Genomic DNA, 25,737 nt, shown 5'->3' with positions numbered 1-25,737 from the left:
CTCAAACTGGCTAATGGGTTAGCCACTTAACACCCAGTCAGTGCTATCCTGTCATTCGCTGACTCCCATGTCACTCAACGGTTCAGGCCTCGCCTTTTAAAGCTTCACACAATCAGTCACAGATACTACAGTGTGACGTGAGGATGACTTCCCCCAAATGAGCAGAAATACCAGCAGCTCACGTGCATTTTTAAATGTATACACAAATAGCAAAACAGAATATGATCGCTAACGTTTTGAAATAGACGTTAGCAATAGATCCAAGTAACAAAATGGAGTACGATCCCTTAGTGGGGCCATCAGTCTATTTTTAAGAGGACGAATGAATCTTTCTGTATGAAGTCTATGAATTTCTGTTTTCATCCCAGTGTTGAGTAGAATGACTAGCGCAGTTGTAAAAATAACAAAACTTGACTTCTTGAGATAGCAAAGAGTCGTGGTGTGTTACAGCTTCAGATTTGACACAAAGCGATGGCAGAACGTTTGACTCTCAGAAGTTGAAAATGGCTCTCAAGCAGCTTGCTTTGTGCACACGGCACTCTTGAAAGCGAAGGATGTCTGTCATGTGGGCTGTGTTTTCTTTTTAGCTCTTCCAGCCAGCTGTGTTGCGATGGTTATGCCCTCCAGACCTCCTGGCAGATGGTGGGTGGTTGGTGGGAATTAAACCAGCTGCCTATTTTTGGTCATTTTATGACTCGGGCTTTAAAAAAAAAAATTGAGGATCCATGGATGCTAATTGGTTGAGTTTGTATCGTCATCAAGCCCAAGGCAAGATAAAAAGTGATACCAGCGGTTACTGTTTGCCGAACGTCTGCTTGTTCTTTATGAGGCTGTTCGGTTGTAACAACTACGATGACCTGCTTAGGGGCCCGGCTGCAGCTTTGCCTGACGGGCGAAGGAGCTGAAGGTCAGACTAAGGTCCAATAACCTAAGCAGCTGTGCCCATTTTTGCAGCACTTTCGTGTCAGAATACTTCTGAATATTGCAAGAATAGTGGCGCCAAAGTAGAGGCAGACAGTGAATAAATGAAGACCTGCGAGTGACGGCTGGGCTTTCAACTTTCTTCACTTGCCATAGAAATTCATTTGCCATGTGCACTTCTTGCTCGTCGGATGCTTCTTCCTGATTTCGGTCCAGAATGGTAAAAGCTACAGGACTGTGCTCCAATGAAATTATATTGTAAAACGTGCCAATCGCATTCATTTGTTTGTCGTTTGATTTTGGCAAGGTCATGACTTTGATCGGCTGACACACATATGCCTGTTGTAAAAACGACTCGCTTTTCATGAGTAAAAGTGTAAAACTTTATTGCCAAAGTCTCTGATGATAGTTTATCTCATCTAACATTGTGCTCCTTTAGGCGTATGCGCCTTGGCGACCAGGCGGCAGTATATTACAAACATACAAATACAACCGAGGAGTTTCACAACTAATTGACTTGGCAAAATGCATTATCAGTCATTTTTGGGGGGGGGGGTGTAATAAAAATTTGATGCACGTGAGTATTGTGAGAGTGACTGTCTAAATGTGTTCCTAGCATTTGTGTTAAAGTATGCGTTGCGTAAATGGTTTTAACACTGTGGTGCTAGTTTCATTAGCCTGTCCATGATAGTTTGCATGGCGTGATAGCATTGAGCTAGCGGACATTTCCTAAAATGGTTTTAACACAGTGATGCTAGTTTCGTTAGCCTGTCTATGATAGTTTGCATGGTGTGGTAGCATTGAGCTAGCGGACATTTCCTCAGGCCGTTCTTCTTGATTTTCTTTCAAATTCAACTAGAAGCGGCAATAAACAGGTGGAAGCGCCCTTTTAGAAGGACCGAGGTGAGGTCAGTCGAGCTGGCTGCCACCCTCCAGCCTTCAACCTCTCAAAAGTTTTGGCTCACAAATCAAAGGAAAATACTTGCTGCCCGACTGCTTGAATAAACCGTTTTGTTTTAAAGTGACGATGAAGCGAAGCTTATGGTGATTACTGTTTGTATGGACTCCGTGTTCTTCATTCTTCAACCGAATAGTGGGTAATTTGACCAATCTGGGCCATATCAGTGTCACGTCATTCCGAAAGAGGAAGTAATAACATTAAGAACAAATTTTGCTCCAATGTGATCGTCATGCTTCTACTCAAATTCACAAGCATGCAGTACAGATGTGGGCCGGCTGCCAGTGAAGTCTGCCGGAGTTCCCCTGTGTCATCTTGATTTTTTTATTTTTTATTTTTATTGCTGCATGCAGGGAGTGTCTCATGTTTTGGGGTCACCGCACTCAGTTATGCTAGCTGCACACAGGCACGGTGATCATTTCAAGCCATAGTATCCGTCAGATGCAGCTGCATGTGTGCGGTTGTATTATCAGGACTTACTTAAACTCAAATTCACATACTTCGTGTGGTGCTTTTTGGCTTTATTGGGTCTAGCAGTCTTCACAGCTGCCCGGAAGATTACAAGCAGCTGCTTTGGGTGGCGAGTTAGTATGGGATAAGTTAAATCTCGCTATAGGATGTAGCAGACAAATGGACGTCTGTTACTTAATCACTTACGAACCTTGTTTTTTTTTTTTTTTTTTTTTTTGGGACAGCTTTCAGATCATGTGATATTTTTGGGGCTCTATTAGATATGCGCAAACGAGTCAAAAGTGTCTTTGTGTTCTTCTAGTCATAACAGCTCCACCCTCATCCATCACCCTATCCGTAACATTTTATCCTTGCGTTATCAGTTGACCGAATGAATTCCCGAACCTCCTCACTCAACTGCGAGAGTCCCGTTTAGTCATGTCGTCACTTTGCAAAAATGTCACCTCTCGCCCAAGTTTTTCACTCACGGGCGCATGCACTCGGACGCCATTCAGTGGTTGTGGATTTAAGGTAACTTGACCTCCAGTATGCTGAGCGCCTGTCACAGCTCATTAGTGCTTGGACGACGAGAAGAAAACTGGTACACTAATTCTTTTTGCTTGACTTGGACCTTTACCAAGGAGGAAGACCGACCACAGCTGAGTGCACGCGCGAAGACTTAAGAGTGCTCAACACCTCGGCGAGGTTAAAATTTCCCAAACCCCCTTTTAGTCCCGAGCCAGCTCATCACAAAAGATATAAAAAAAAAAAGCAAACCTCAATCGTGGCTAAGCTTTCAGGTGTCACTCTGTGTCAGTCGTTTTCAAAGCATTCTTCAAGATTGTCTGGCGTTTTAGAGCATTTGGAGCATGACTGATTTTTGAAGACCCACAGAATGTTGTGTTCTGTGGCAATATAAGCAGCAATTTTTTGTTGTTGTTGTTGTTCTTTAGTAATCAGCATGACGGCAGATGATAATATGCTGACTCAGCGCATGGCTTGACCTGATTTTATGAATATTTTTTTTATATGGTGTTTGTCATTCACGCCATGAACTACACCATCTTTTCTCATGAAGGTGACACACACGATGTAATACCGACTACGACACGTGATCCGTTTATACTATAAGTTAAATCTACTCTGCTCCCTTGTGAGGTGGCTAACCATACCCTACTTCGTACATGTTGACATTTCTCCCCCTCATAATCAACGCGACAAGTCGAGATTCACAGCCTACTCATTGTCTTCTATTAAAAGCTGTGCTGATCTCAAATCCAAAGCGATGCGACATCTACAGATATCTGTGAATTAAAAATGTGAATTTCACCGACAAACCTCGGCGAGACTCGATAGATGTCGGCGGCAGTAAATTTGTATTCCTGTTGCCGAACACAAAACATCCGCGGCAGTGAAAGAGTGAATATGTTACGGGACATGAAGCTTGGAAGTAGGTAAGATATCCGGCCACTCAGCCTGATTCACAGCATTGTGTCCGGCGGCAATCTGTAGCCTGGCAGCATCTGCTGAATTCTAATTACATTTGCCGGTCATTCCTGCAGGGGTGACTGGAGTGAACTGAAACCTTTCTTTGTACTGCACTTAGCTGTTATTTTCAGTCCTCTGCCTTGTCAACCAGGTTCAGTTGCATGAGTCTGCTCTTTTTAAGAGCACTCTTATATATTAGGCGATATTTACAACCTAGCAACTGTCCAGTTGTGTGATAGAAATGCACTATTTCATTCTTCAATTAAATGGCCATGCAGGCCAGACGATAATACACAACACTGACAAATGAACTCCGAAGCCAGCTGGAGACTGGACAACACTCGCTCAGCATCTGACTCTGCATTACTCATTCATGAAAATAGACTTCATCGGAGTGCATTCATCATCTATCTTCCCTTTTGCACCCCTGGAGAGCTCTGTTGGAAAATCCGTGGAGAGTAAACAGATCCGGACTGTCCTATTGGGGCGGGCGGGAAACAGTGGAAAACATTTTTGAAGAAGCAAAACCAAACCACTTACATTCGATTGTTTTTATTGCTTACTTCTTGACTCTATCCCTCAGACTTAATAAGTGAGAGCAGAGACCAGAATCCCTCCCACCGCTCGAGTCTGACCAAAATTGTACCCGATTAGGAAAGCGTGCGGTTGTTATGGTCAAAGGCAATCCTGTCCACCATCGACAGTATCGCAGCGCTAGCAGTATTAGCCTAGCATTAGCAATGTAAACAAGCTAAATGCCCAACCTGACCAAAGAAGGCAAAGTTAAGGTGTGACTGCTTCTCTAAAATTTTCTACATCCACTTAACATAATCGAGAGAGCACAATTCTTGTCGTTTCCATGGGAGTGGTGAGTCATGCGTAAGCCTCAAAAGTACCCAAAATTGCAAGAGGCGCTCCGACATAAAGCAGATGTTGACGAGGGGAAGTAAAATAAAACCTTCGAATGAGTTTTGACCTTATTTTTCAGACGTGGATTGACGACCAACACATGGATCGGATTAGAGTCTTCCCACATTCAGAAAGAGATCATAAAAAGCGATTCCGCAAAAACTGCTGTCAAGAGAAAACTGGCAGGAAGCGAATAGCCTATTTTGAAGTTGGAACTTTGGTTGCCGATGACAAAACTCATTTAAAAGTACGGTCTTCTGTGCGTACGGGCGACATTTTCAATCCTGTGATGGGATGAATACGTCATCATCCGGCGGCCATTTAACTGTGACGTACTTCTCTCTTTCAGAACTCGATGAATCTTCCGCCGGACAAAGCTCGCCTTTTGCGGCAGTACGACAACGAGAAGAAGTGGGAGCTCATCTGCGATCAGGTGGGTTACTTGAGGTGATGTCAACTCCCTCCACTGGTGTCATTGGATTGCTCACATCGGGGTGTACACTCACTGGCCGCCTCAATAAGTACACTGACACGTTCTAATACGATCCAAAGTAAAAGCTCAAGAAAAATTAGACATTCAGAAAGACAATAGCGCTCTGTTATTTTTTTATGCTTGTGAAATCAACAGTTTTATTGTGATTTTAGTTTGCAGGCAGTGTAGTACCTCAGAGGTGTTTGGCTACCCGAAGCTACACGAGTAGGGCACAAGGAGACAGTTATTGCAGTGCCTAGCACACCTACCAAGCCCACCTTTCAACGCAGCACCATGGCTGCCAAGCGCTTGACAAAGAACAGGCAAAGCCTCCTGGAGCTCTGGAGAAAGAATGACCTTTTCTTCCGGAATGACAACTAAGCACTTTCTGGACGAATAGGACGAAGCATTTACATTTGACGGACTATATTTCCTGAACGAACGGATGTTTGAGAAAAGTTCGTAATATAGTTTAGAAGTTCGTAATATAGTTTTCAAAAATGAAAGACGCTCATTCACACATCACGCAAAGTGAAATTGAAAGTGATGGAATTGGAAGTCTTACTGGACGAGACAAAGAAATCAACTGATTTACACGGAAAAGAAATGATCCTATTCTCCATATTTTGGATGATTCTCTCCTCCAAGACACCTGATTCAAATGATCGGGATCATTAGAGCCGATCATTTGATTCACGTGTGTTAGACGACGTAAACACTTAAAACCGCAGGAGAACCGGAGTTGGCCCACCCTTGGAATAGATGATGCATAGTGATCATTGTTGTTTCTGGCATTTCAAAAATGTTGACTTTACACTCCTTCTTATTTTGCCTGTGCAATGCTGGTAATGTTGCCGCTGTCATGTGCGGGCCTGGCTAGGAAATCACCTTCCACATCTGTTTGCGTCCCTTTTTTATGCATGCAAGCCTTTAGTAAATCAGGCTCTGAGTCTTGCCACGCTGGCCTGGCATCAAGTGGCTTATGTGTTCGCATCAGTTAGCCGGTTAAATAAGCCGGCCTGTTATTTGGTCAGCGCCGCGCGTGGAAAATAACATGGGAGCACACTGTGCGCTCACTCGGGTTCTCGATGCTCCGCTCAGCCCGCCAGCCTCGGTGACGAGAGTTTTCTGCCTTTGTGAGCAGAAGAGAAAATCGGATGAGAGATCAGGACCACCGCCCACCTCGAGTGCATCGATAGCCGCTGACCCTAAAGCAGTGGTTCTTAACCTTGTTCGAGGTACCAAACTCAACCTGTGTTTTAACCTCCATGGCGGAGGCTTCGCCGAACCCCTGAGACCGATTCACCGAACCCCTGGGGTTCCATCGAACCCAGGTTAAGAAACACTGTCCTAAAAGGAAACAGTGCCACAGAGTCCACTGGGGGCTGAGTCCCAGTCAGAGAGCCTCATTCGCTCTGTTTGGTTTTCCTTTACAGTCAGACATGAAGCCAAGGTTCGACACCCTGCAAAATCAGGCACAGCCCATAAATGCTAATGAATGTTTCTGTATATATATATATATATATATATATATATATATGCTTCCAAAATGACGGAATAATACGACAAGGTGAAAACATCCACAAACTGAAGAGCGATCAACTGTGTGCAAAAATGTCCATTCACATCTATGTTTAGTATAAGACATTGAATTTATCCAATAACTTTGACTACAAAAAAAGTGTTTGCTATCAAATGGCATCTTTTGGGTGGTTTTTTGGTGTCAGAATCACACAAGATAAATGGGAGCCGAGGGCGCCTGATTTTGTCGTCCTGTGAATCGTGTGACCTTTCTCCTCAAATCTAATGATCATTTACGTGAATTTCCGGATCCCAAATGTGTCTGCAAATATCAAAGTTGTTCAGGGATTTTGAGGAAACACAAAAGTCCGCCGCAAGTTGCTAATAATGGTTTGAATCCCGTTGATCTGAATTAGCACTAATCTTTTGCTATTTACAGCGTCTACGTAAATTAGGAGCGGTGGCTTAACCGAGTCTAGCAGGAAGGGGAGCGCCTTTGAGCACGACCGTGGTTTCTTGGCCAGTGTTTTCATTACTTGCCAATCTTCAACGCTAGTTTGGCTGTTAGCTGTTACGATTTGTGGTCATCATGTACAACATCTCGGTGAAGTGATCACTTAGCTCAGGGGTGTCAAACTCATTTCACATTGTGGGCCACATACGGCCTCGGTAGATGTAAAGTGGGCCGGACCATTAAAATTACACCATACTCTGCTATAAATAACTAAAATAGTGTATTTCCTCTGTTTTGGTTTCAAGAAGCACAAGAACATTAGGAAAATGTTGAAATTTAATAAACAGATATTTTACAAAACATTTCATGAAGCTCCTTAGCATATAAAATCTAAATGTAATCCGTGCCTACACCTTACAAACTAAAGAGAGTGCTATTAAATGTCTAAAGAATTAAGTATTTACATGTCCTTGATCGCGTCTGCTGTGTTGGGTCTGTCTCAGTGACAGACTGAGACTGCTGTTGTCTTCTTCTCTGATCAAAACAATGTTGTCTTTTTACTCTGATCAAAACAGTGTGTCCCCCTAGCGGATACTCCATGAATTGCACCTTACTAAAAATATTCATTCCGTGTCTTTTGTGCATTTTGTCACCTTTAAATTATCTTGCGGGCCTGATAAAACCTCCTTGCGGGCCGGTTCCGCAGCTCGATGCGTCTGATATGACATTCTTGTGCTGGCGCAAAGGAAATGGGGGGCGGGGGGGGAACATGATCTGGTCTGATCTCAAGTGCCAACTGACAGTTAGGGTTGCAGTTACAAATGCTCAGGAGAGTCGTTTGAAACGCGGCTATATTCTGCCCTGGGCCGGAAAGGAAATTATTAGCCTGAGAACCCGAGTTACGCAAGCGAAGCCTGTTATTTTTCCAAGAAAACCAGCGTCACTCAATCAATACGTCAAGTTTCGAGACTAGCTCTAAACATTGTGTCCACCGAAGCACAAGCGAGCTCCGCTCCGGAACGACCCGGCGGTTGGCTCCGGCAACAGCTTATTTATGATACGTTGTGCTCAAACTTGCATCGGTGGCGTTTCTGGTCAAAACAAAAGCTTTTCTCTCCTCTGAATCTTTCACTTTTCTTTTTGACAGGAACGATTCCAAGTGAAAAACCCCCCACACACTTACATCCAAAAACTGAGGAGTTACCTTGACCCGGCAGTCACAAGAAAGGTGAGACAGCCTTGCCATACAAAAAAAATGTGTTGTACCATTGCGGCTGTTGTATGCCCTGTTCTACTGGCAAAGCTTTTTCTCCCACTCCCAGTTGAACCATTTTATCTCGATATCTCGCCAGCTGAGCGCAGATAGCGCTCAAAGCTCCTTTGGGAACTTTCTTGATATAAAACAAGCAAGAGTGTTTTCTCAGGGTGAAGCAAAGCTAGTTTATCCATAAAACTCAAGCTTGAGAACCCGCTCCAGATTTTTGCCCTCCATGGGCAGACAATGACGACGTCACTGTGGCGAATACTGCCGTAATGACCACACACAAGGCGCATCGGATTTTAAGGCACGCTGTGAGCTTTTAAGAAAATGGAAAAGGCTTTTTAGTGCGGAAAATATGGTAGTTTTTTTTTTCTTCTCCAGCATAAAGTTGATGAGTGGTACATAAATTCAGTACACAAAATGATGGTTTAACATTACTACGGCGGTAAGAGATTTGTGTGTTTGGGCTGCACACTTTGGCGTCAAAACATGTTTTATTTTTCCACCAGTGTGCTAGCATAGCTGCTGTGTGACGATAGCTAATTTGAATGGATTGACCAGGCGTTTTCTTTCCCCTTGGATTTACCAAAATAATTTTAATTTCATGAGATGAGTTAATACATATTTCATCCGCAGACTTAAACAGCAAGATGGCCGGACACTTTTCAATGTCTTTGGCTGGATTCTCACTCTGTGTCCATGCAATCGTTGGCTGCTCCGGATGTCAATCATTATACCAAACAGAGTGACGAGTTCTGATCTTTTAAAGCAAACGTTGAAGAGTAGACTCGGGTCACGGGGAGCGTTGTCTTATCACAACAGGCTCTTCGACTTTTGTTTCGCATGTGTGACATACAGTACGCGGCTTCTTGACGAACCCGTTCTTGGGTCTACAAGACACCCCGGGAGACATATTTTGTTCAGCATGCGTCGTTTTTGTTCTGACAGTTGACAGAATCGCCGACCGCATGATGTTTTTGTCGCTCGGTCAAGAGACCGAAGGACGCCCAGCTGTCAATTTGGAGAGTCAAGTGAGCATTGCCAAGGAGAGTGGGCCTGAGGAGCGAAAGGAGACATGTGAGAGGGGTAAAAAAAAAAAACAAGAGCTTGGTTGAAAGAGAGCGAGGGAAGCTGACCAAAAAAAAAAAAAAAAAAGGAATCAGAGGAAGAGAGAGAAAGAGTTATGGGACTTGTTTCTACATTCCTGCGCCGTTCCCCCTTTTCTTCAAGCTCAAACAATTGGCCACTGTGCGGCGGCGAGAGAGCTGGAGGTCATTGCCTCAGCTTTCTCTATAGGCAGGCTCCGGTGCATTCCTCGGAAGCAGCTCGCAGCCAATGGGCGCCCACCGAAGTTGAGCTCCCATCCAACCAGTCCTCAAGAATGTATCGGCCATTGATAGGTTTCCAAGATCTCCAAATTCTCCTCTTGTACACTTTCGCTGCTCCTCTCTCGCCGTCCTCTGGGTCGCAGCTGGTTGTACTTATGTGGAGTGCGCGGCGGTTGCCTGGGGAAGAGGAGGAGAGCGGCCTCTTCTTTGGAAGCCCGCTCAGTACCCCGAAATATGCTTTCCGGACAAAAAAAGGGCTCCTCCCTAATAAAAACACACTGTTTCTCATCTGCTCATGTGCTAAACGCGCACCGCCCAAGCCTGAAGACACAACAGGGTGGGAGCGGTTCTCTCGTCTGCCGATCTTAACATGCAGTTGTTGAGAAAATTCACACAGCAAGAAAGAAGTATGGCTTTTTACGTCGGCGTAAGAAAGTTGCCGGATCAAGTCGTTGCATCTGTTTTTCAGCGGGAATGTCCACAATCTTTGAAAGTGGAGACAACGGATTGATTTGTCATGATTCGCATTTTATACCCATAGCAATTTTTGGGGGGAAATGTTTTCTCATCTGCTCATTTATAGTCACATGATCCCCGAGTCAGTTTCTTCTTATGTTTTGTGTCATTCTTTTTGATACCGAAAATAACCTTGGAACTAACCAACAAAAAATATTGACAAAGTACAAGAAAACATGTATTCCCCCCCCCCCCCCCGCCCCTCAATGTTTTCACTCCCCTGCCCTTTTTTTTTGTTTGTCCATAATGGTGACGGTCTTCTCCAAAAGCAGGCGGTAATAAAAATGTGTCTCGTCACCAGACAGTTTTAAGAGCAAATATTGATTCTAATAGCTCTCTGAACTTTTCTTTGTCCAACAATCTGCATATTTGATCATCTGGAACCAGCTCAGATTGTTTTGCGATCACCAAACGTTTTTTTTTTTTTGTGTTTGTTGCAAATTACGAAAATATTTCGACGCCATCTCAAGTTACAATCTTTATTTCAATGTTTACTGTTTCAAGACGTTACAGCAGCACTTTTTCTCCTCCTGCTTGTCTTCTCCGGACTTCATTTCCTCACCTCTGCTCAGTTGACATGATTTGTTCTTCTAGTTGTTGTGTAACGGTCTCAGGGTCCAACCATTCATTTATCATTTGTGTCACAACCATTACGAGTTTGCCGCGGCCTCCTACGGAAGTGTTTGTGACTGCCCGCCGCCCGTCTCGCTTGGTTTTGGACCAAATTGGTTCGTAAATTTGATCACCGCCAGGAAAGTTGAGTGCTATTTAAAAACCCAATCATGGGCAAGACCTACTTTACCTTCACAGTTTCCAGTGAGTCAGCTCCCGATTTTGTTTACTGCTCAGTGGTTACTGGCATCTTAAAAAACGACCGATAAATATTGTGTGGGGGAAGCCAATCCTCGCTTTCTCAGTATCTGTGTCGTAACTGCCTGCTGCTTTCCACATGAAGAACTATAGCCTAGCCACAAATATCTCCGTACTATGAATTGACCTATCTGGCTTTATAAAATATTAACTCACCCTTCTTGTTCCTTAGAAATTCCGCCGAAGAGTTCAGGAGTCCACCCAAGTCCTGAGAGAACTGGAAATTTCATTGCGGACCAATCATATAGGGTGAGTCAGCGCAGGACCGTTAACACAACTAAGCACACAAAGTTGGTCGTGGGACAAACACAAAGTTCTCACCATACCGCCCTACAATAAATTTGCCATGGTCGTTCCATAGCTGATAACAGCCTGACTGATCTGCAAGACGACTCATTTCATTAACAGTAGACACGCTAACGCGTGTGAGCGGCTGCGTACACAAATTCTGAGATAGCGGCACATTAATACGCGGTGTTACGGTGACCTTGAATTTGTGGAAGCATTGTGGGTGGCGTTCTGGTCAACGTTGACACCGCATTTGAAGTGTCGCCTCCGATACGTTGCTGCGGTACCTGAAAAATGATCAAAATGGCCAACTTTTGAAAAAAAAAAAAGTTGTAAGGTTCTGAATGCTGGCACCACGAGAGGCACGGAAGGGGTCGTGGCCTTTTTTTGGACCCATCAAGGGATAACCCATCCAGTTTTGGCACCTAGTGTTAAATTTACTCTCACACTCCCATCATCTCTGGTTTCCGAGAACACAACTCCCAACGCTGGACGTTTACAAACCAGACCTCCGAATAAACCACGAGGAATTACGTCTGCCTGTCAATAGCGTCCAGGAATTGTTTACACAGATTAATTTAATTGTCCAAGACTTGATGCCGGTAAACTAGATTACATCAGTAATCGTCTTAATCTAGACAATGGGGGCATTAGCATAATGGGAGCGGGGCAGAAGGGGGGGGGCGGTGCCGGCGGTGGCGATGGGGGCAAGATGTCACCGGCTCAGACAGTGAATAAGTCCAGTTTGTGTTGAGAGATGAAACGTGCGCGGCGTGGTGGGGTAGGCTGCGTATAATGGCAGATTGTCGCCGCGCTCCTCACATGTTGCGTGGTGCTCACCGACGTGTGCTGAATGGGACGATTGTGACTTGTCCTGTGCTAATGATTACCATGTGGCACAACACGACTTACCCCTCCTGGCGCTGTTTTTTTTTTTTTCTCTCTCTCCCGCCCCCCAGCAACCCTAGCAGCCACCACTTTAGTAGACCCTCTCTGCAGTGTCCACACAGTAACACTGCAAGGGGGGGAGGGGGGGGCTCATAAGGACACAGTCAGGGGACCTGAGTGCAATTCCATTGAGCATGCCTCTGTGCCATTATGTTTATACCCTGCAAATTTGTCTCATTATCAAACAATTGGGGCCTGTCAGAGAAACACCCTAAGAGGTCTGGACGAAATAAGGATTCTCTATGTGCTTCAATATGGTTCCAGGAAAACATAAAACAAAAAATTTATTGTAGTCCTGAAAGTGTCTTGGACTTGACTGCCTCAATGTGAATGGGCTCTTGTTAATTTTTCTTATTGCACGTCAGATTGCCAAAGCTAAATTCCAAATGTGCTGGTGCTTTTGTTTCTCGTCCCTTGCCATTAGGTCAATAGCATAATCGTCCAAAATGTCAATTGGGTAAAAGTGATGGTTGATTTTTTTTACAATTTTTTTTAAATGTTAACTTTCATTTGTTCCAAATCTTGCCGTTTGCAGGTGGGTGAGAGAGTTCCTGAATGAAGAAAACAAAGGCCTGGACGTGCTGGTGGACTATCTTTCTTTCGCACAGTACGCCGTCACGTAAGTCGCTTGCAGCCTCTCCTCCCAACCCTGCAGCCCCGCCGCTCGACTCGATCCGCAAGTGACGAGAACACAACGCTGCCATTCTGCAGAGTCGCTGATGCGTCCCCCTCACCCGCACAGCACAGCGCACAGCGCCGCATGCCTGCTGCAAATGTCACTCGGGCACTTTAGCTTCTTTTCCAAAGATTGATGGCGCGATTACTAGTTAGTCACAAGGTCCTTTGTTCCAAGAACCCTGCACTTAGGTGATTAATTCAAGCACCTCACTTCCCCCGATGTTATTATACGATGTCCACATCATGAATGTTTGTTTACCCTGAGCTGGCACCGCAATAGAATGAAAAAGCCCAAAGCCAACATCCTGTCAATTCGAACTCATACTTGAAGCTCTTTTTTGCCAGCGGTGCCAAGAATCTTGTTGTTGAAATGCTTTGTAATTTTCTGAACTAAAATCTGGATGCCATGCCTTTACTCGTAGGAATTTACGAGTCGATTTTAATAAGGGGCTTCACTTAAATCAAGTATTGACTAATGAGGTCACATTTTGGTCACTGAATCCAACTCGCCACAAAAAGGCCTTATTGCTTCTCAAAAGACTCCTTCCATCATCTTTTATCCCCAAAAGAATACTTGGACTTATCCTCAAGCTATTTTCACCACTTCAAATTGGTTTTGAATGTGTAAAAATAACAAGACGACACGACCGTTATTGATTTGTTAAAACACTTGAATCAGGCTGTAACGAACGATTATTTTGTTAATCGATTAATCAGTGGATTATTTTGACGGTTAATCACTGATTAAAAAAAAAAAATGAAAGCATGATGTCCATGCCGTTAGCATTTCGAATTATGATTCAGTAGCCGGTATTTTCTACAGCATCTCAGAAAATAGGCAAAAAATGTTGATCATTGTTTCCAAAGTCATAGCAAACGTTTTATTTTGATTCGGCACAAAGATAACCAGTCTGCCGTCATGCAGCACGACATAAATCGGGTAACATTTACTGTTGAGAAACTGAATTTACAAGCAGTTGGGAAGTTTTAAATTCAAAGAAGTTGATCATTTTGAGAATTGATAAGCTGTCGATCAATCAATGCACCTCTCCATTTGAAATGGACTATATTTGGTCATATGAGGGTTCCAGTGACTAATGATATTTTTGAATCCATCTTTGATTGATGAAGGTTGCTGCTTCACACAGGGAGTTTTTCCCTCTGGGATCAATGAATGATTAACTCCACATTTTTTTGTCTAAGCAGCCTCGTATTTCAAGGCGCGACTGGTTTTCTTAATATTTATCTCCGATAATCCCCATTTGTATCCACGATGCGCCAGGTTCGATGGCGACTCTGTGGAAAACAGTCCAGAGGCCCCGCTGGACAAATCGAAACCTTGGAGTCGCTCCATCGAGGACCTGCACGGAGGCGGCACGCTGCCATCGCCCCTCGGCGGGAACGGCATCACCCGGGCGGGCCGGCACTCGACGTTACGGTATGTTTTGACAAGTTTTCTTGATGCCTCGCCACGTGGTCTGTAAATTGACTTTAAATGGCTTCAGACACATTGGCTTAACGCCGCCGTTCACTCCTAACACTGATTTATCTCGTGACAGAATGAAAGAAAGTTGTCGTTTATTTTTTGTGCACCAGACCGTACAATCCAAGGCTGGAGGGATTGGCGGTAGGTAATTGATAAACCCGTGCTAATGTACTCTCTAATCCTCCCTATCGCTCCATTGATGTTTCGGCACAGTACGCGCATTGACTTGTGAGACCTCTAATCCTCGAGTTTGAAGGGGTTAACTTGAACACATTGCGCACAAAGCGTTCCATTGAGGCCGACAATCACATGTGCACGATCACATCTCCCATTTTTTTAAAAAAAACATGTCCATATCACATTGTGTGCCCCGACGTACACATTTCTATTCCCGTCGTGTTTTTCTGCTCTAGAGTCTGTAAAGAGACATTTCATGCCATTTTCCGACAATAAGAACATCCCGGTTTGGTTTGCAAATGGACGACGTCGGTCCAGTGCCCATACCGCGACTTTATTAACCAGATACGAGCACTCTAAATGAGGCTGACTGTCTTCTGTTCTGTCCTCCATAGTCTACTCTTGTGTCTGCCCGTCTTCGACAGCAGGCAGGTCAAAACTTCTGTCTACCCCACGACTCCCCCCCCCCCCCCCCCCCCCCAAGCCACCCCGGAGACGTTCTCAAATACACACAACCCCTGGCTCATTGTCCTCATACCAGCCCGCTTGCGCTGTCTGTGTCGGGGATGTGAATTATTTGTACTGCCAGCCTCTCCTCCTGCGCTGTCTTGGGAGCAAATAGGTTTTTCTGCGGCTATTGTTCGTGCCTCCGTGCCTGTGTGCTCCCACTGTGGCTCTCCCGAATGCCATCCGGCGCAGTTTCCATGCAAAAGGCCCTGTAGGAGCTGCGCACTAGACACAAACAGCCTCTGTCACTGCAGCGTCGTTCTGGATGGAATGTCAAAATGGCAAAAAACAACGGCGCAAATAATTGTTTGTTTTTTTTTTTTGTTTCAAACTGCTACCGTGAAGGTCACCGAGCTCACTCAACTGCCCAAAGTGTTCTCAAATAAGACGGTATGGCCTGTTGTGATGTAGCTAGGTAGCAATACAAGCACTAGACATGTACTGTTCGTCTGTGTGTGTGTTTATATAGTCTCTATATGAAGTTGTCGTGTGCGATGTTACCCTTCCTATAAGAATCCTTTAGAATTCCTTCGAGGAATCATTTTAATTTGTACACTTGTCCACATTTCCCATTACAGGCTAATTGTATGAAAGCCTCGTCAATCAACAAGATAAACTCCTGAAGATTGGTTGTAGTGAGGGGGCAGAACACAAATGGATCTTTTCCACGGCGTGGTGCCGTGCGTTTAGGTTTGGCGGAGCTTTACTCACTATCGACGTTTTTCTACTGGCAAAAAGCTGTACCAGCCAGGCAGCTAGCCGCTGGTGTTTGTTAGCACTCGCTAACTGGCGGAGTAGATTTGAAACCTGGACTTAATTGCGGCCCCGTATTTGCCTTTTCCAGAAATGACTTGATTCAGTCTTGACGTTGGTTAAAATGATAGGAACCAACTTTTTGTCTCGAGTCGGGTGCAAATATTTGAGTCATAAGCGCTATCGTGGCGGTAGCAAATGTCACAACAAGCACGAGTTTGGCAGACGATGATGAATTCGTCAAAATAAAGTGGCTTCACCTGTTTAATGATGCTCCAAGTTGAAGTTTACTGCAAGCAAAAAACGTACGGGCTAAACATGACCCGAAACACAACAGAACTATCTGGCAAAAGCCAGCTGGCTTAATGCCAACTGGCGATGCGAAATGCCAAAGATGGGCTAACGGAACTAGCATTGTATGAGAGGAATGTTGAACTGGAGTGTAATGTAATTAAGATTTTATCATGTGCAGTATTCATGCTGCACTTGCTTCACTTCCCTTCAGGACTGAAATGTGAAGTTACGGAATTGTTGTTGTCCATTCAACATGGCACCGTTTCCCAGATACTAAAAACTTCACAAAAACAAGCCGACACCTAAAAATCCGTCAAAACGTTTCATGATTGGTCCCCTTTTAAATTCTACAGTTCAGCTGCATCGATGCCCCCATCCCCATCGTCCCCTCACACCTTTTACAGTTGTTTTCTTTTCACACTTTTCACTCTCTTCTGTGTCCACTAAATGACATGATATGTTACATTTGGGTGGCTGGTTCCCGACAAGTCCAAGCGAGTTTGAGAATATTTTTTGGGCGGTGTTATGCAATCCTTTATCGTGATTCTGATTTGGAGATGAAGACATTTTGTCTGAACATTTCAATCACATTGTGTCATGCTTGGATGTTGAGCAATCTGGTGAGGAAAATCTTTTATTTAAAAAAAAAAAAAAAAATCAGCTCAAGAGTTTCTCTTGTGTCTCGGTGGTACCGGTTGGGTGCTGCGATTCATTTCATGAGAAGTAACTTGTCCTTTAGTTGCGACTCTTTGCACAACGCGCGCGCTGGTCACGCCTCCCGCCGACATGAACCGGCGTGTCTGTCATTAATAGCCCGAAGATACATTTTTCCAGGCTCGTAATTGAACCTTGCGACTTGAGTCTGAAAATAAACACCGTTGCCCCTTCGTGGCTTCTCTCGCCGTCCTGCTTTGCCATTTTGCTTTTATTGGGAGCGCTGGACTGGGAGAAAAGACCTCCTTGTTTTGTCTGCATGCAAATGACCGGGGCACCGTCGGGTTATTGCCGTGAAAGACATTCAATTAAAAGTGTTAAAAAGACAGCATTGTGTGGGCCCCTGGCTAGGCTGTAGATTATATGGCTTTTGTATTAGTCCATGTTAGGTGGACCATCAGTTTCAAAGGGGGCGGGGCCATTTCCCCTCACAAACGGCATCTGTTTTCTGCCTAGTACTGCACCGCTCGCCCCAGCACACACGCGCGCGCACACACACACACACACACACACTATGGTACCAACTTCTCAAGACTTAAAAAAAAAAAAATAATAATGTCACTTTCAGATGTAACACTTTGCCCAGCCGCAGGACACTGAAGAACTCCAGGCTGGTCTGCAAGAAAGACGACGTCCACGTCTGCATCATGTGCCTGCGTGCCATCATGAACTACCAGGTCATTCCACACTCTTTTAACTTATCTCTCGGGCTGTGACCAAAGATTGACATTGCAATATATTGCAGCGTTCAGTGTCGATGGCAGATATTGATTATGTGTTGCTGCATCATGTCATTTGTGCACTGAATGACAACTTTCGAATGTAAAATGCATTTCCCCATTACGCCCAACAAACGGCTGAGTTTTTTTTTTTTTTTTAGTTGCATATCATTATGTGTTTCAATGGTCGTCTTGCAATGCCCAGCAGCAATAATAAATCTACACACCCCTGTTCAAATGCCATGGTTTTGTGAGCAAAGGAATTGAGACCAGGTTTGAGGTCAGAGGTCACATTAATGGAGGAAAAAGTTTCGAAATGATTCACCTCACACACAAAAAAAAAAAAAACACCTCCTGTTCACAAAGGGGGTGTGTGATACGACGGCAGTTTGAAAATGATCGCAAGATCAAATTGTGAGCTTGAGCAGCGAATGATTTCTTTTTTTTCCTGCTTCTGTTTCCTTTTCCAGTACGGCTTCAACATGGTCATGTCCCACTTAAATGCTGTGAATGAAATTGCACTAAGTCTCAACAATAAAAATCCGAGGTAAGCCATCAACGAGCGAGTAAATATGACCTTGCAATCATAATATTGAGGATATATATTTTTTTTCTCTTCATGATGATTTTTCCAAATTGTCCTGCCCTAATTCCTCCTTTTGCTTCAATAGAACCAAAGCTCTGGTCTTGGAGCTCCTGGCGGCAGTTTGCCTGGTGAGGGGAGGCCACGAAATCATCCTTGCTGCCTTTGACAACTTCAAGGAGGTAGGAGCAGACGGCGACTCAGCCGTGTCGCAACGCTCCCCGGACCTCACGGAGCAAATACACGATTTGTCAACAGATTATAGACCCCCGTAGACCCCCGAGCCTCTGTAGAAAGCAGTAAAGTGTGTTTGGCACTCACACAAAGGCTCAGAGTAGCCGAGAGGCAGATGTGAGCGACAGCCTTGATACAAACTCTTTCAGGCTTCTGGCAAAAAAAAAAAAAAAGTTTGACAGAGTGGGCGGACGTTTGTCGCATGCGTCAGTGTGTCCGCTGCAGCCGATGCAAAATTTACTCCTGAATGAAAAATTGAGCGTCATACTCTGCCTCACCAGCATAAGTGGCAGAATAAGATGGGGCTCATCGCAGCTCGTTTTATGAGAGACGCAAGGCGAGAATAATGAGGGCTTTTCTTGCGGTGTGCTTAAAGGAGTCGTTTGAATTTTTTAACTTGTTATTTAAAAGTGTCTCTTAAAAGCATAGTGGTGTTACGTCTACTTCGCCGCACGACTTTGATCACCCGCCTCGGACTCCAGGCCTTAAAGTTTTTTTTTTTTATGTCTCCTACTCACTGCATGTTGGATTTTTATTTTTAATTTTTATTTCATCAAAGTCCACCGTTGCCCTCCCGATGAACTGTAGACTGCGCTCTTTTTAAAAAAATTTTTTTTAACATCTCACACTTTTCTGCCTCCAGAATTTTAGTTCAAAACACACCCGTTTCAGAAAGTAGTGTGGCGCAGTATTCATCCAGTGTAAAAACATTTTTCATTTGTGTCGTTTTATAAATCAAAGAGGGTGTGGGGAAATCTTTCTTTTGGAGTTGGAGTGGAAGTTAAACCAAAACGGATTAGGAGTTGTAGCAATTGTCTGGCCGAGAAGTCTGAAGTATCTTAAATATTATGACATATCAATCCGCTATCATTTCAAGACAAAAAAAAATATTGATGCGGTAGTGTTGTTTTTTTTTTCATGGTCATTAGGATCCTACCTCAGGCGTGCATTCATTCAGTCACATGAGGATGGCTGCGGCGTCATCTTACAACCACGGTGGCCACCCCGGCATTAGTAAAGTGAGCCGCGGTTTGTTTTGCAGGTTTGTATGGAAGAGCAGCGCTTTGCGAGGCTAATGGAGTATTTCAAGAACGAAGACAACAACATCGATTTCATGGTACTTTTTTTCCACTCCCATCTCTCTCTCTCTCTTTCTCTCTCACCCGCCCGCCGAACCGCCCAATAACAATAACAATGACGAGAGCTCCGAGAAATAGCCGTGTCCACCTCGTGGATTGCATCACACACGCAGCCTGTCATTGGCTGGCTGAAGTGGGCCGAAGTAGCTGATCAGAATAAAATGCGCTGTGAAGCAAGAGCCAGAATGAAGACACTTGAAGGGGCCAAATGTCAAATTTTGCACAGCAAGGCCATGAAAGCTCGCACGGTCCCCTTAGGGAAGCCACTTGATTTCTTTCCTCTACCGCCGTCTAAGCTACCCTGTCAGCCGTCACAGCTCAAAATATGATATAATTGCGCTTCATAATTGAGGCCGAGCAACAAGCGACGTCTGAGGAACGAGAATCTCAGCAATTCTGTAAAATATGTTTGAATGAATTACAGATTGCGATCGATACATATATTTTTTAATTAAGTAGTGGTATTTTTAAACTATATACAATTTACAACACATGTACTATTGGGGGGTCTTTTTTTTTGAATGTAAAAAAGAGTTAATAGATGGTTCGGACATTGGTAGCACACCATTTTCTTCGGTTTGCTGTGTTCTTCATTCTGGGAGGGTGAGTGACTCTCATTTGCCCTTGTTGCTCGTTCTCTCGTTTGCGCTCCTTAGGTGGCCTGCATGCAGTTCATCAACATTGTGGTGCACTCGGTGGAGGACATGAACTTCCGGGTTCATCTGCAGTACGACTTCACCAAGCTGTCTTTGGACGAATTCTTAGATGTGAGTCGCAACACGAATGTGGCCGTGAAAAATTGGGACGCTCGTAAGCTCAAAGTTGCCATGGCTGCGCCTCGGAGACGGTTACCGTGCGAACTCTGCTAATAACATCTTCCCTCGCAAACCTGATTGATGCGTCCCATTTTGTAGAAAGTCAAGCACACGGAGAGCGACAAGCTGCAGGTTCAGATCCAGGCCTACTTGGACAACGTGTTTGACGTCGGCGCGCTTCTGGAGGACGCGGAGACCAAAAATGCTGCCCTCGAGCGTGTGGAGGAGCTGGAAGAGAACATGTCACATGTGAGAAACCTTGTGTGTTGACGATTTGAGCTTTTTAGCTCATCTCCCTGTGACAGCGCAAACTTTATTAACGTCCAAGATGTCACCTAGTTGACGCTTGGGTGCGACAGGGCTCAGTTGACTGGCACAGACGTCAGAAGCGGCATCTCGGCATCGGGGCTTTACTCTGCTCCCGTGTTTTTAATGGACTGTCATGTCAATAGATGGGATCCATCCCCCTGACGTCTTTTTTGCCAATTTCAAAAGATTCAATTTTCTTGTTGTCCCTCCAGTTGACAGAGAAGCTGCTGGATGCGGAGAACGAAGCCATGGCCAAAATAGTGGAGCTGGAGAAGCAGCTGATGCAGACAAATAAGGATCTGGAAGGCATGAAGGTCTGACTTTCACTCTCTGGAGATGAATATTTGGATGGAAGGCGTGGATAATATTAAAGAGAAAGAGAGTGCAATGGATGGCGATGTTTGCGAACTCCGACCCGTTTGATTTCCCGAAAAAGTGACAAAGTATCGCTGGCTACTGTCTTCATTTTTTTTTTATCAGACACTCGAATTCTACATGATTAGCCAATGACTTGACACATTCAAATAAAACATGATAGAATTCCTGAATTCATGCGAAGCTCTTTGAGATCTTTGTGATCAAGCGCTGAATAAATGACTTGACTTACAGGAAGCCTACAAAGACACCAGCGGGAAGCTCCACTCGCTGCGGCAGATCTTGAAGGAGAAGGACGAGGCCATCCAGCGACAGAGTCACTTGGAGAAGAAGATCCACGAGCTGGAGAAGCAGGGCACCATCAGGATACACAAAAAGGGAAACGGCGACATCTGCATCCTTCCGCCGTCACCGTCCGGCGTCGTCGTCGAAGGGTTCCCCAGTGCCACGGTGGGCGGAAACGGCGTCGGCGTCCACAGCCCGGCGCACGCGGGAAGCGCGGCGGGGGCTCCGGCGCCTCCGCCGCCACCGCCGCCAGACAACGGCTCAGGTCGGTGCACCGTGGCATATTTACACTCTCACATCGATGCCTCCTTGAAATAAGCGGTCTGAAATTGTCTGAAGTTCAGTAAGTCAATACCATAAGATAAGAAAACCTTTATTAGTCTCACAATGGAGAAATTCCCAATTCGCAGCAGCAAAGTTTTGAAAGGAAGAAGTAGAACAAAATATCGGAGCTGCTTGTAAAGGCAGCCGCTCTCGCGGCGCCAGCTTGAAGTCAAAATAACAAAATAATACAACACAACACATAAGACACACAATGTGAGGAAAAATGTATTTCCTGATGATGATTGACCCCCCCCCCCCAAACTAATAAAACAAATCAGCTAAATGCTAACAACATTGTTCAACACTTTTTGTGGCCCTTAACTCATTTAGTACCAGCCAATTCTGGACCAAGTCTGAAAAGACGTTTAAAAACGTCTTTGGGAGTGAATGAGTTAAATGGCGTAGCTAATACATTATTAGGAGGTTAAAAGATTTTCTGTCAATAAATTGAAGACTTTGGGACTGTCAGTGAATAAAACATGAATAAAAGTCAATCATTTGTCCATGAAAATATCTATTAAAAAAAATCCTGCATGGTATCGGCTTCTGCTGGAAAGCAGAACACACGGCATGAAAAGCCTCCTGGAACTTTCTAAAACGTCTTTAAGGTGAATCAGAGGCACATGAAAATAAAAAGCAAACAGACTTGACTTTTGGCAAACCCTAAAAAGCCAAACCCTCGATGATCAATACGGATTAGTCGCTGGGCCCAACGGTATCCTGAAATATGAACGCAATCCTGTCCGAGGACGTTGATCTGATTGTCGTCCCCTCTTGCAGTGCCAAACGGACCGACGTCGACCACTCCTGCAGCGGCTCCTCCTCCTCCTCCTCCTCCTCCGCCTCCTCCCCCGCCGCCACCTCCGCCTCCTCCCCCGCTTCCACTCGCCATGTCAGGCCCGTCACCTCCCCCGCCGCCGCCGCCGCCTGCCGCTCCTCCACTGCCCGGCTGCGGAACGCCCACTGTTATCATGAACTCGGGTTTAGCCGGTAAGTTTCCTCGAGTGGATATCCAGCAAATGTCTCAGCAACCAAAAAATAGACAGCAGTGAAATAATCGCACAAGCACATTATTCTTCTAGTGGTGTTGGGTTTGTCCCTCAAAAGACCCTTGTCCCTTTGTCTTTGGGTTTCATCAAGTCAATATCATCAGAATAAGAATGACTGCTTGTAATTGTAGTTTTCAAAGCGCTTTTTTCAAAAAAAAAATTAATTTTAGCCTGCATTTTCCGTATGCATTTATGGTATGCTGCCTCCGGTTTTGAAGAATGCATGTTCAAACACTTTCCTCTTCTTATCAATGTCTCTTTGAATTGTTTCTTTTTCTGCCAACCAGAGGGACCCATCAAACTTTTCTGTAGGTTCTTCCCGTTTGATTTTGTTTTTGAACCCCCCCCCCCCCCCCTCCTTTGTTTCTCCTTTTCCCCCACATGCTTTGAAATTGGTATTTTCTCAAACAAGAGTCGGTCGCCCTGTTGCATCAGAGGCCACCTGTGTCAAAACATTGAGTCGTTTGAAGACATGTCGTGAGCGAGTCCTCCATTTATTGGTCCAAACTTGAGCAAATACCAAGTTTCAAATGATCTGCACGATTTCACCATCCCACGTTGGTCGAGTCCAAATGCTGTGATGCTGTGTTTTTCCGTTTGGCCACATCGCAAAAGTATCGCTCGCATGCTTAAACACAAATCACCTGATGTGAAAAGCCGAAGATGAGAAACCCTTGTCCTCTTCTATCCGCTCATTAGCTCCAATCGATCAAAAAGCCAAAATCTTTCCTAAAAATGCATGACGTATGCAGTGAATAAACATCATCGAAGAGTTACATTTTTGCCAAAGCCACACCCCCTCACCGAGATTTTGTAAAAATACCCCCCCCCCCCCCCCCCCCCCGAGCACTCTCGTGGACACGTGCACCTGCGAAAAGTGTTGTCATCACTCAGCGCTTCATCCACCCTCCCGCCCGGCATGTGCGAGCGCGTCCGCGCGCATGCGTGATTCTCAATTGCCTCCCTGTCCCGTCCAGCCGTGAAGATCAAGAAACCCATCAAAACCAAGTTCCGCATGCCCGTCTTCAACTGGGTGGCCCTGAAACCCAACCAGATCAACGGGACCGTCTTCAACGAGATCGATGACGAGAGGATACTCGAGGTGAGCGGATATCTCGAGGTCTCGCCCACGCGCCTTGCCGGCCTCCTCTTCTGTTGTGACACCAACACAAATGCGACGGTTGGCCCCCCCCAGGACCTGAACGTGGATGAGTTTGAGGAAATGTTTAAGACGAAAGCCCAAGGCCAGGCGGTGGAGCTGACGCTGAGCAAGCAAGTTATTCAAAAGGGACCCAACAAGGTGACGCTGTTGGACTCCAACAGAGCAAAGAACTTGGCCATTACGCTAAGGAAAGTGGGCAAGACGCCTGAGGAGATCTGCAAAGGCATTCAGCTGTAAGTCGACGGTGAAAAACTTCCTTTTATTTCATTTCCTTCCCAAAAAGTTGAAATTCTTCTGAACAAAAATGTTTTGGCTACTGTCAATTTACCAAGACTTCATTATTGAGAAAAAAATATGTTCAGTGTCCCTCGACCTGCTACGCTACCGTACGCCGATATGTTGTGATGTCCTGACATAGTTTCTAACAAGTGTGACAAATCAATACTTGCTCAGGGTTCATCATTTGAAGCTTGCTGAAATCATGGATTGACAACAGGTTTTTTTTTTTTCAAACTACCGAATTTTCCACACTATAAATCGCACCTAAAAGCGTTCCATTTTCTCAAAAGCCGACAGCGCGCCTTATAATCCGATGGGCCTTATATACGGATCAATAAGAAAAGATGAGATAACCTTTATTTGTCCCACACTGGGGAAATTTGCAGTCTACAGCAGCAAAATACCACCAAAGTGTTTCATTGCACAAAATAAATGTTTCAGAAAGAACTGTACACAGTTCAATAAAACTGCAATATAAAATATAGCATTAGCAATATGTTTGTAGAATAAATATAATAAATTAGGAATAGAATAGAAAACACAGCATATGGTGTGTTTATTATTATTATTTTATTTATTATTATAAATATTTGTATTTCTTGGACGTAGTATTATAAATGTTCTGTAAAGCGCTTCTTTGCAGCTGCAGCCAGTTTTGCAAGCTCTATATCAGAGATGGGCAAACTACGGCCCGCTGGTCTTTTTAATCCGGCCCGCCGAAGGTCGGCCTACAATTAAGGTTCGATGTGAATGATTGCATTCATTTCAATTGGACTTGTAATGACAGGCATTTCACCGCCAGGTGGCGCATTGACTTGAAGTTACAGAACACAGGGGGGGGGGGGCGGGATCTTTTCGACCACCTAGGACCTCTGTATCGCTCTACTTCTACTGGTCTGATCACAACCCATCTGCAGAAATGCACAGGCTAAAATAGGTCATCAACAACACTGTCGTCATTTTAAAAAAGTATATTAATACCGTACTTTCATGCTTTTGTTCTGTTGATGTTTGATATGGACTGTCAACAAATGCATTTTTTTTTTAATGTACCATAGCTCGTGCTGACCTGGCCCTTCTGTCAAATTTTAAAAGTCAATGCGGCCCCCGAGCCAAAAAGTTTGCCCACCCCTGCTCTATATAAATCAAGCTGGATTGTATTGTATTGTATTGTATTCCGTTAGCTTCATCTAGTGGATGCATAAAGCAACTGCAACCATTATTGTGGTTTCCATCCTGTGCGCCTTATAATGCGATGGGCCCTATCAATGAAAACGGTTTTAAATTAGGCCGTTCACTGTCGGTGCGCCTTATAGCGTGGAAAATACGGTCCACATTTCCCCCTTGAGTTCTGCTTGGTTGAATCCGGGCCATTATATTGATGTGGCTCGAGCGTCGACAAAAGATGCTTGCTGATCTCGCGCACAAAGCGGTGAGACAAAAGCCAAGTGGTCAAATGTGAGCTGACCCC

General features: G+C 44.7%; 1 protein-coding gene across 8 annotated transcripts in view; it reads left to right on the top strand.

The window, feature by feature from the left end:
• The window catches only part of fmnl2a (formin-like 2a), a 44,218-nt gene that overhangs the window by 9,590 nt on the left and 8,891 nt on the right, over positions 1–25,737 (top strand). For 4 of the 8 annotated variants that reach the window (XM_086123331.1, XM_086123332.1, XM_086123330.1 and 1 more), the window contains 17 exons: positions 5,076–5,159; positions 8,321–8,401; positions 11,321–11,397; positions 12,920–13,003; positions 14,345–14,500; positions 17,562–17,670; positions 18,183–18,259; positions 18,384–18,477; positions 19,572–19,646; positions 20,325–20,435; positions 20,583–20,732; positions 21,005–21,106; positions 21,402–21,717; positions 22,557–22,766; positions 23,113–23,133; positions 23,803–23,927; positions 24,021–24,220. In XM_086123331.1, coding sequence (XP_085979457.1) covers positions 5,076–5,159; positions 8,321–8,401; positions 11,321–11,397; positions 12,920–13,003; positions 14,345–14,500; positions 17,562–17,670; positions 18,183–18,259; positions 18,384–18,477; positions 19,572–19,646; positions 20,325–20,435; positions 20,583–20,732; positions 21,005–21,106; positions 21,402–21,717; positions 22,557–22,766; positions 23,113–23,133; positions 23,803–23,927; positions 24,021–24,220 — 2,072 coding nt within the window. Of the gene's footprint in view, positions 1–5,075; positions 5,160–8,320; positions 8,402–11,320; positions 11,398–12,919; positions 13,004–14,344; positions 14,501–15,120; positions 15,154–15,577; positions 15,623–17,561; positions 17,671–18,182; positions 18,260–18,383; positions 18,478–19,571; positions 19,647–20,324; positions 20,436–20,582; positions 20,733–21,004; positions 21,107–21,401; positions 21,718–22,556; positions 22,767–23,112; positions 23,134–23,802; positions 23,928–24,020; positions 24,221–25,737 lie in introns of all 8 variants that reach the window. The other 4 variants (XM_086123334.1, XM_086123335.1, XM_086123333.1 and 1 more) reach the window with 2 other exon arrangements.

The sequence above is a fragment of the Hippocampus guttulatus genome, chromosome 11, assembly GCF_054856545.1.
Source record: "Hippocampus guttulatus isolate MCC_2025c chromosome 11, RoL_Hgut_1.0, whole genome shotgun sequence".
In the NCBI taxonomy this organism is placed as follows: Eukaryota; Metazoa; Chordata; class Actinopteri; order Syngnathiformes; family Syngnathidae; genus Hippocampus; species Hippocampus guttulatus.
Note: the sequence above shows the minus strand (reverse complement) of the source record. Positions and strands in the feature narration are given on the sequence as shown.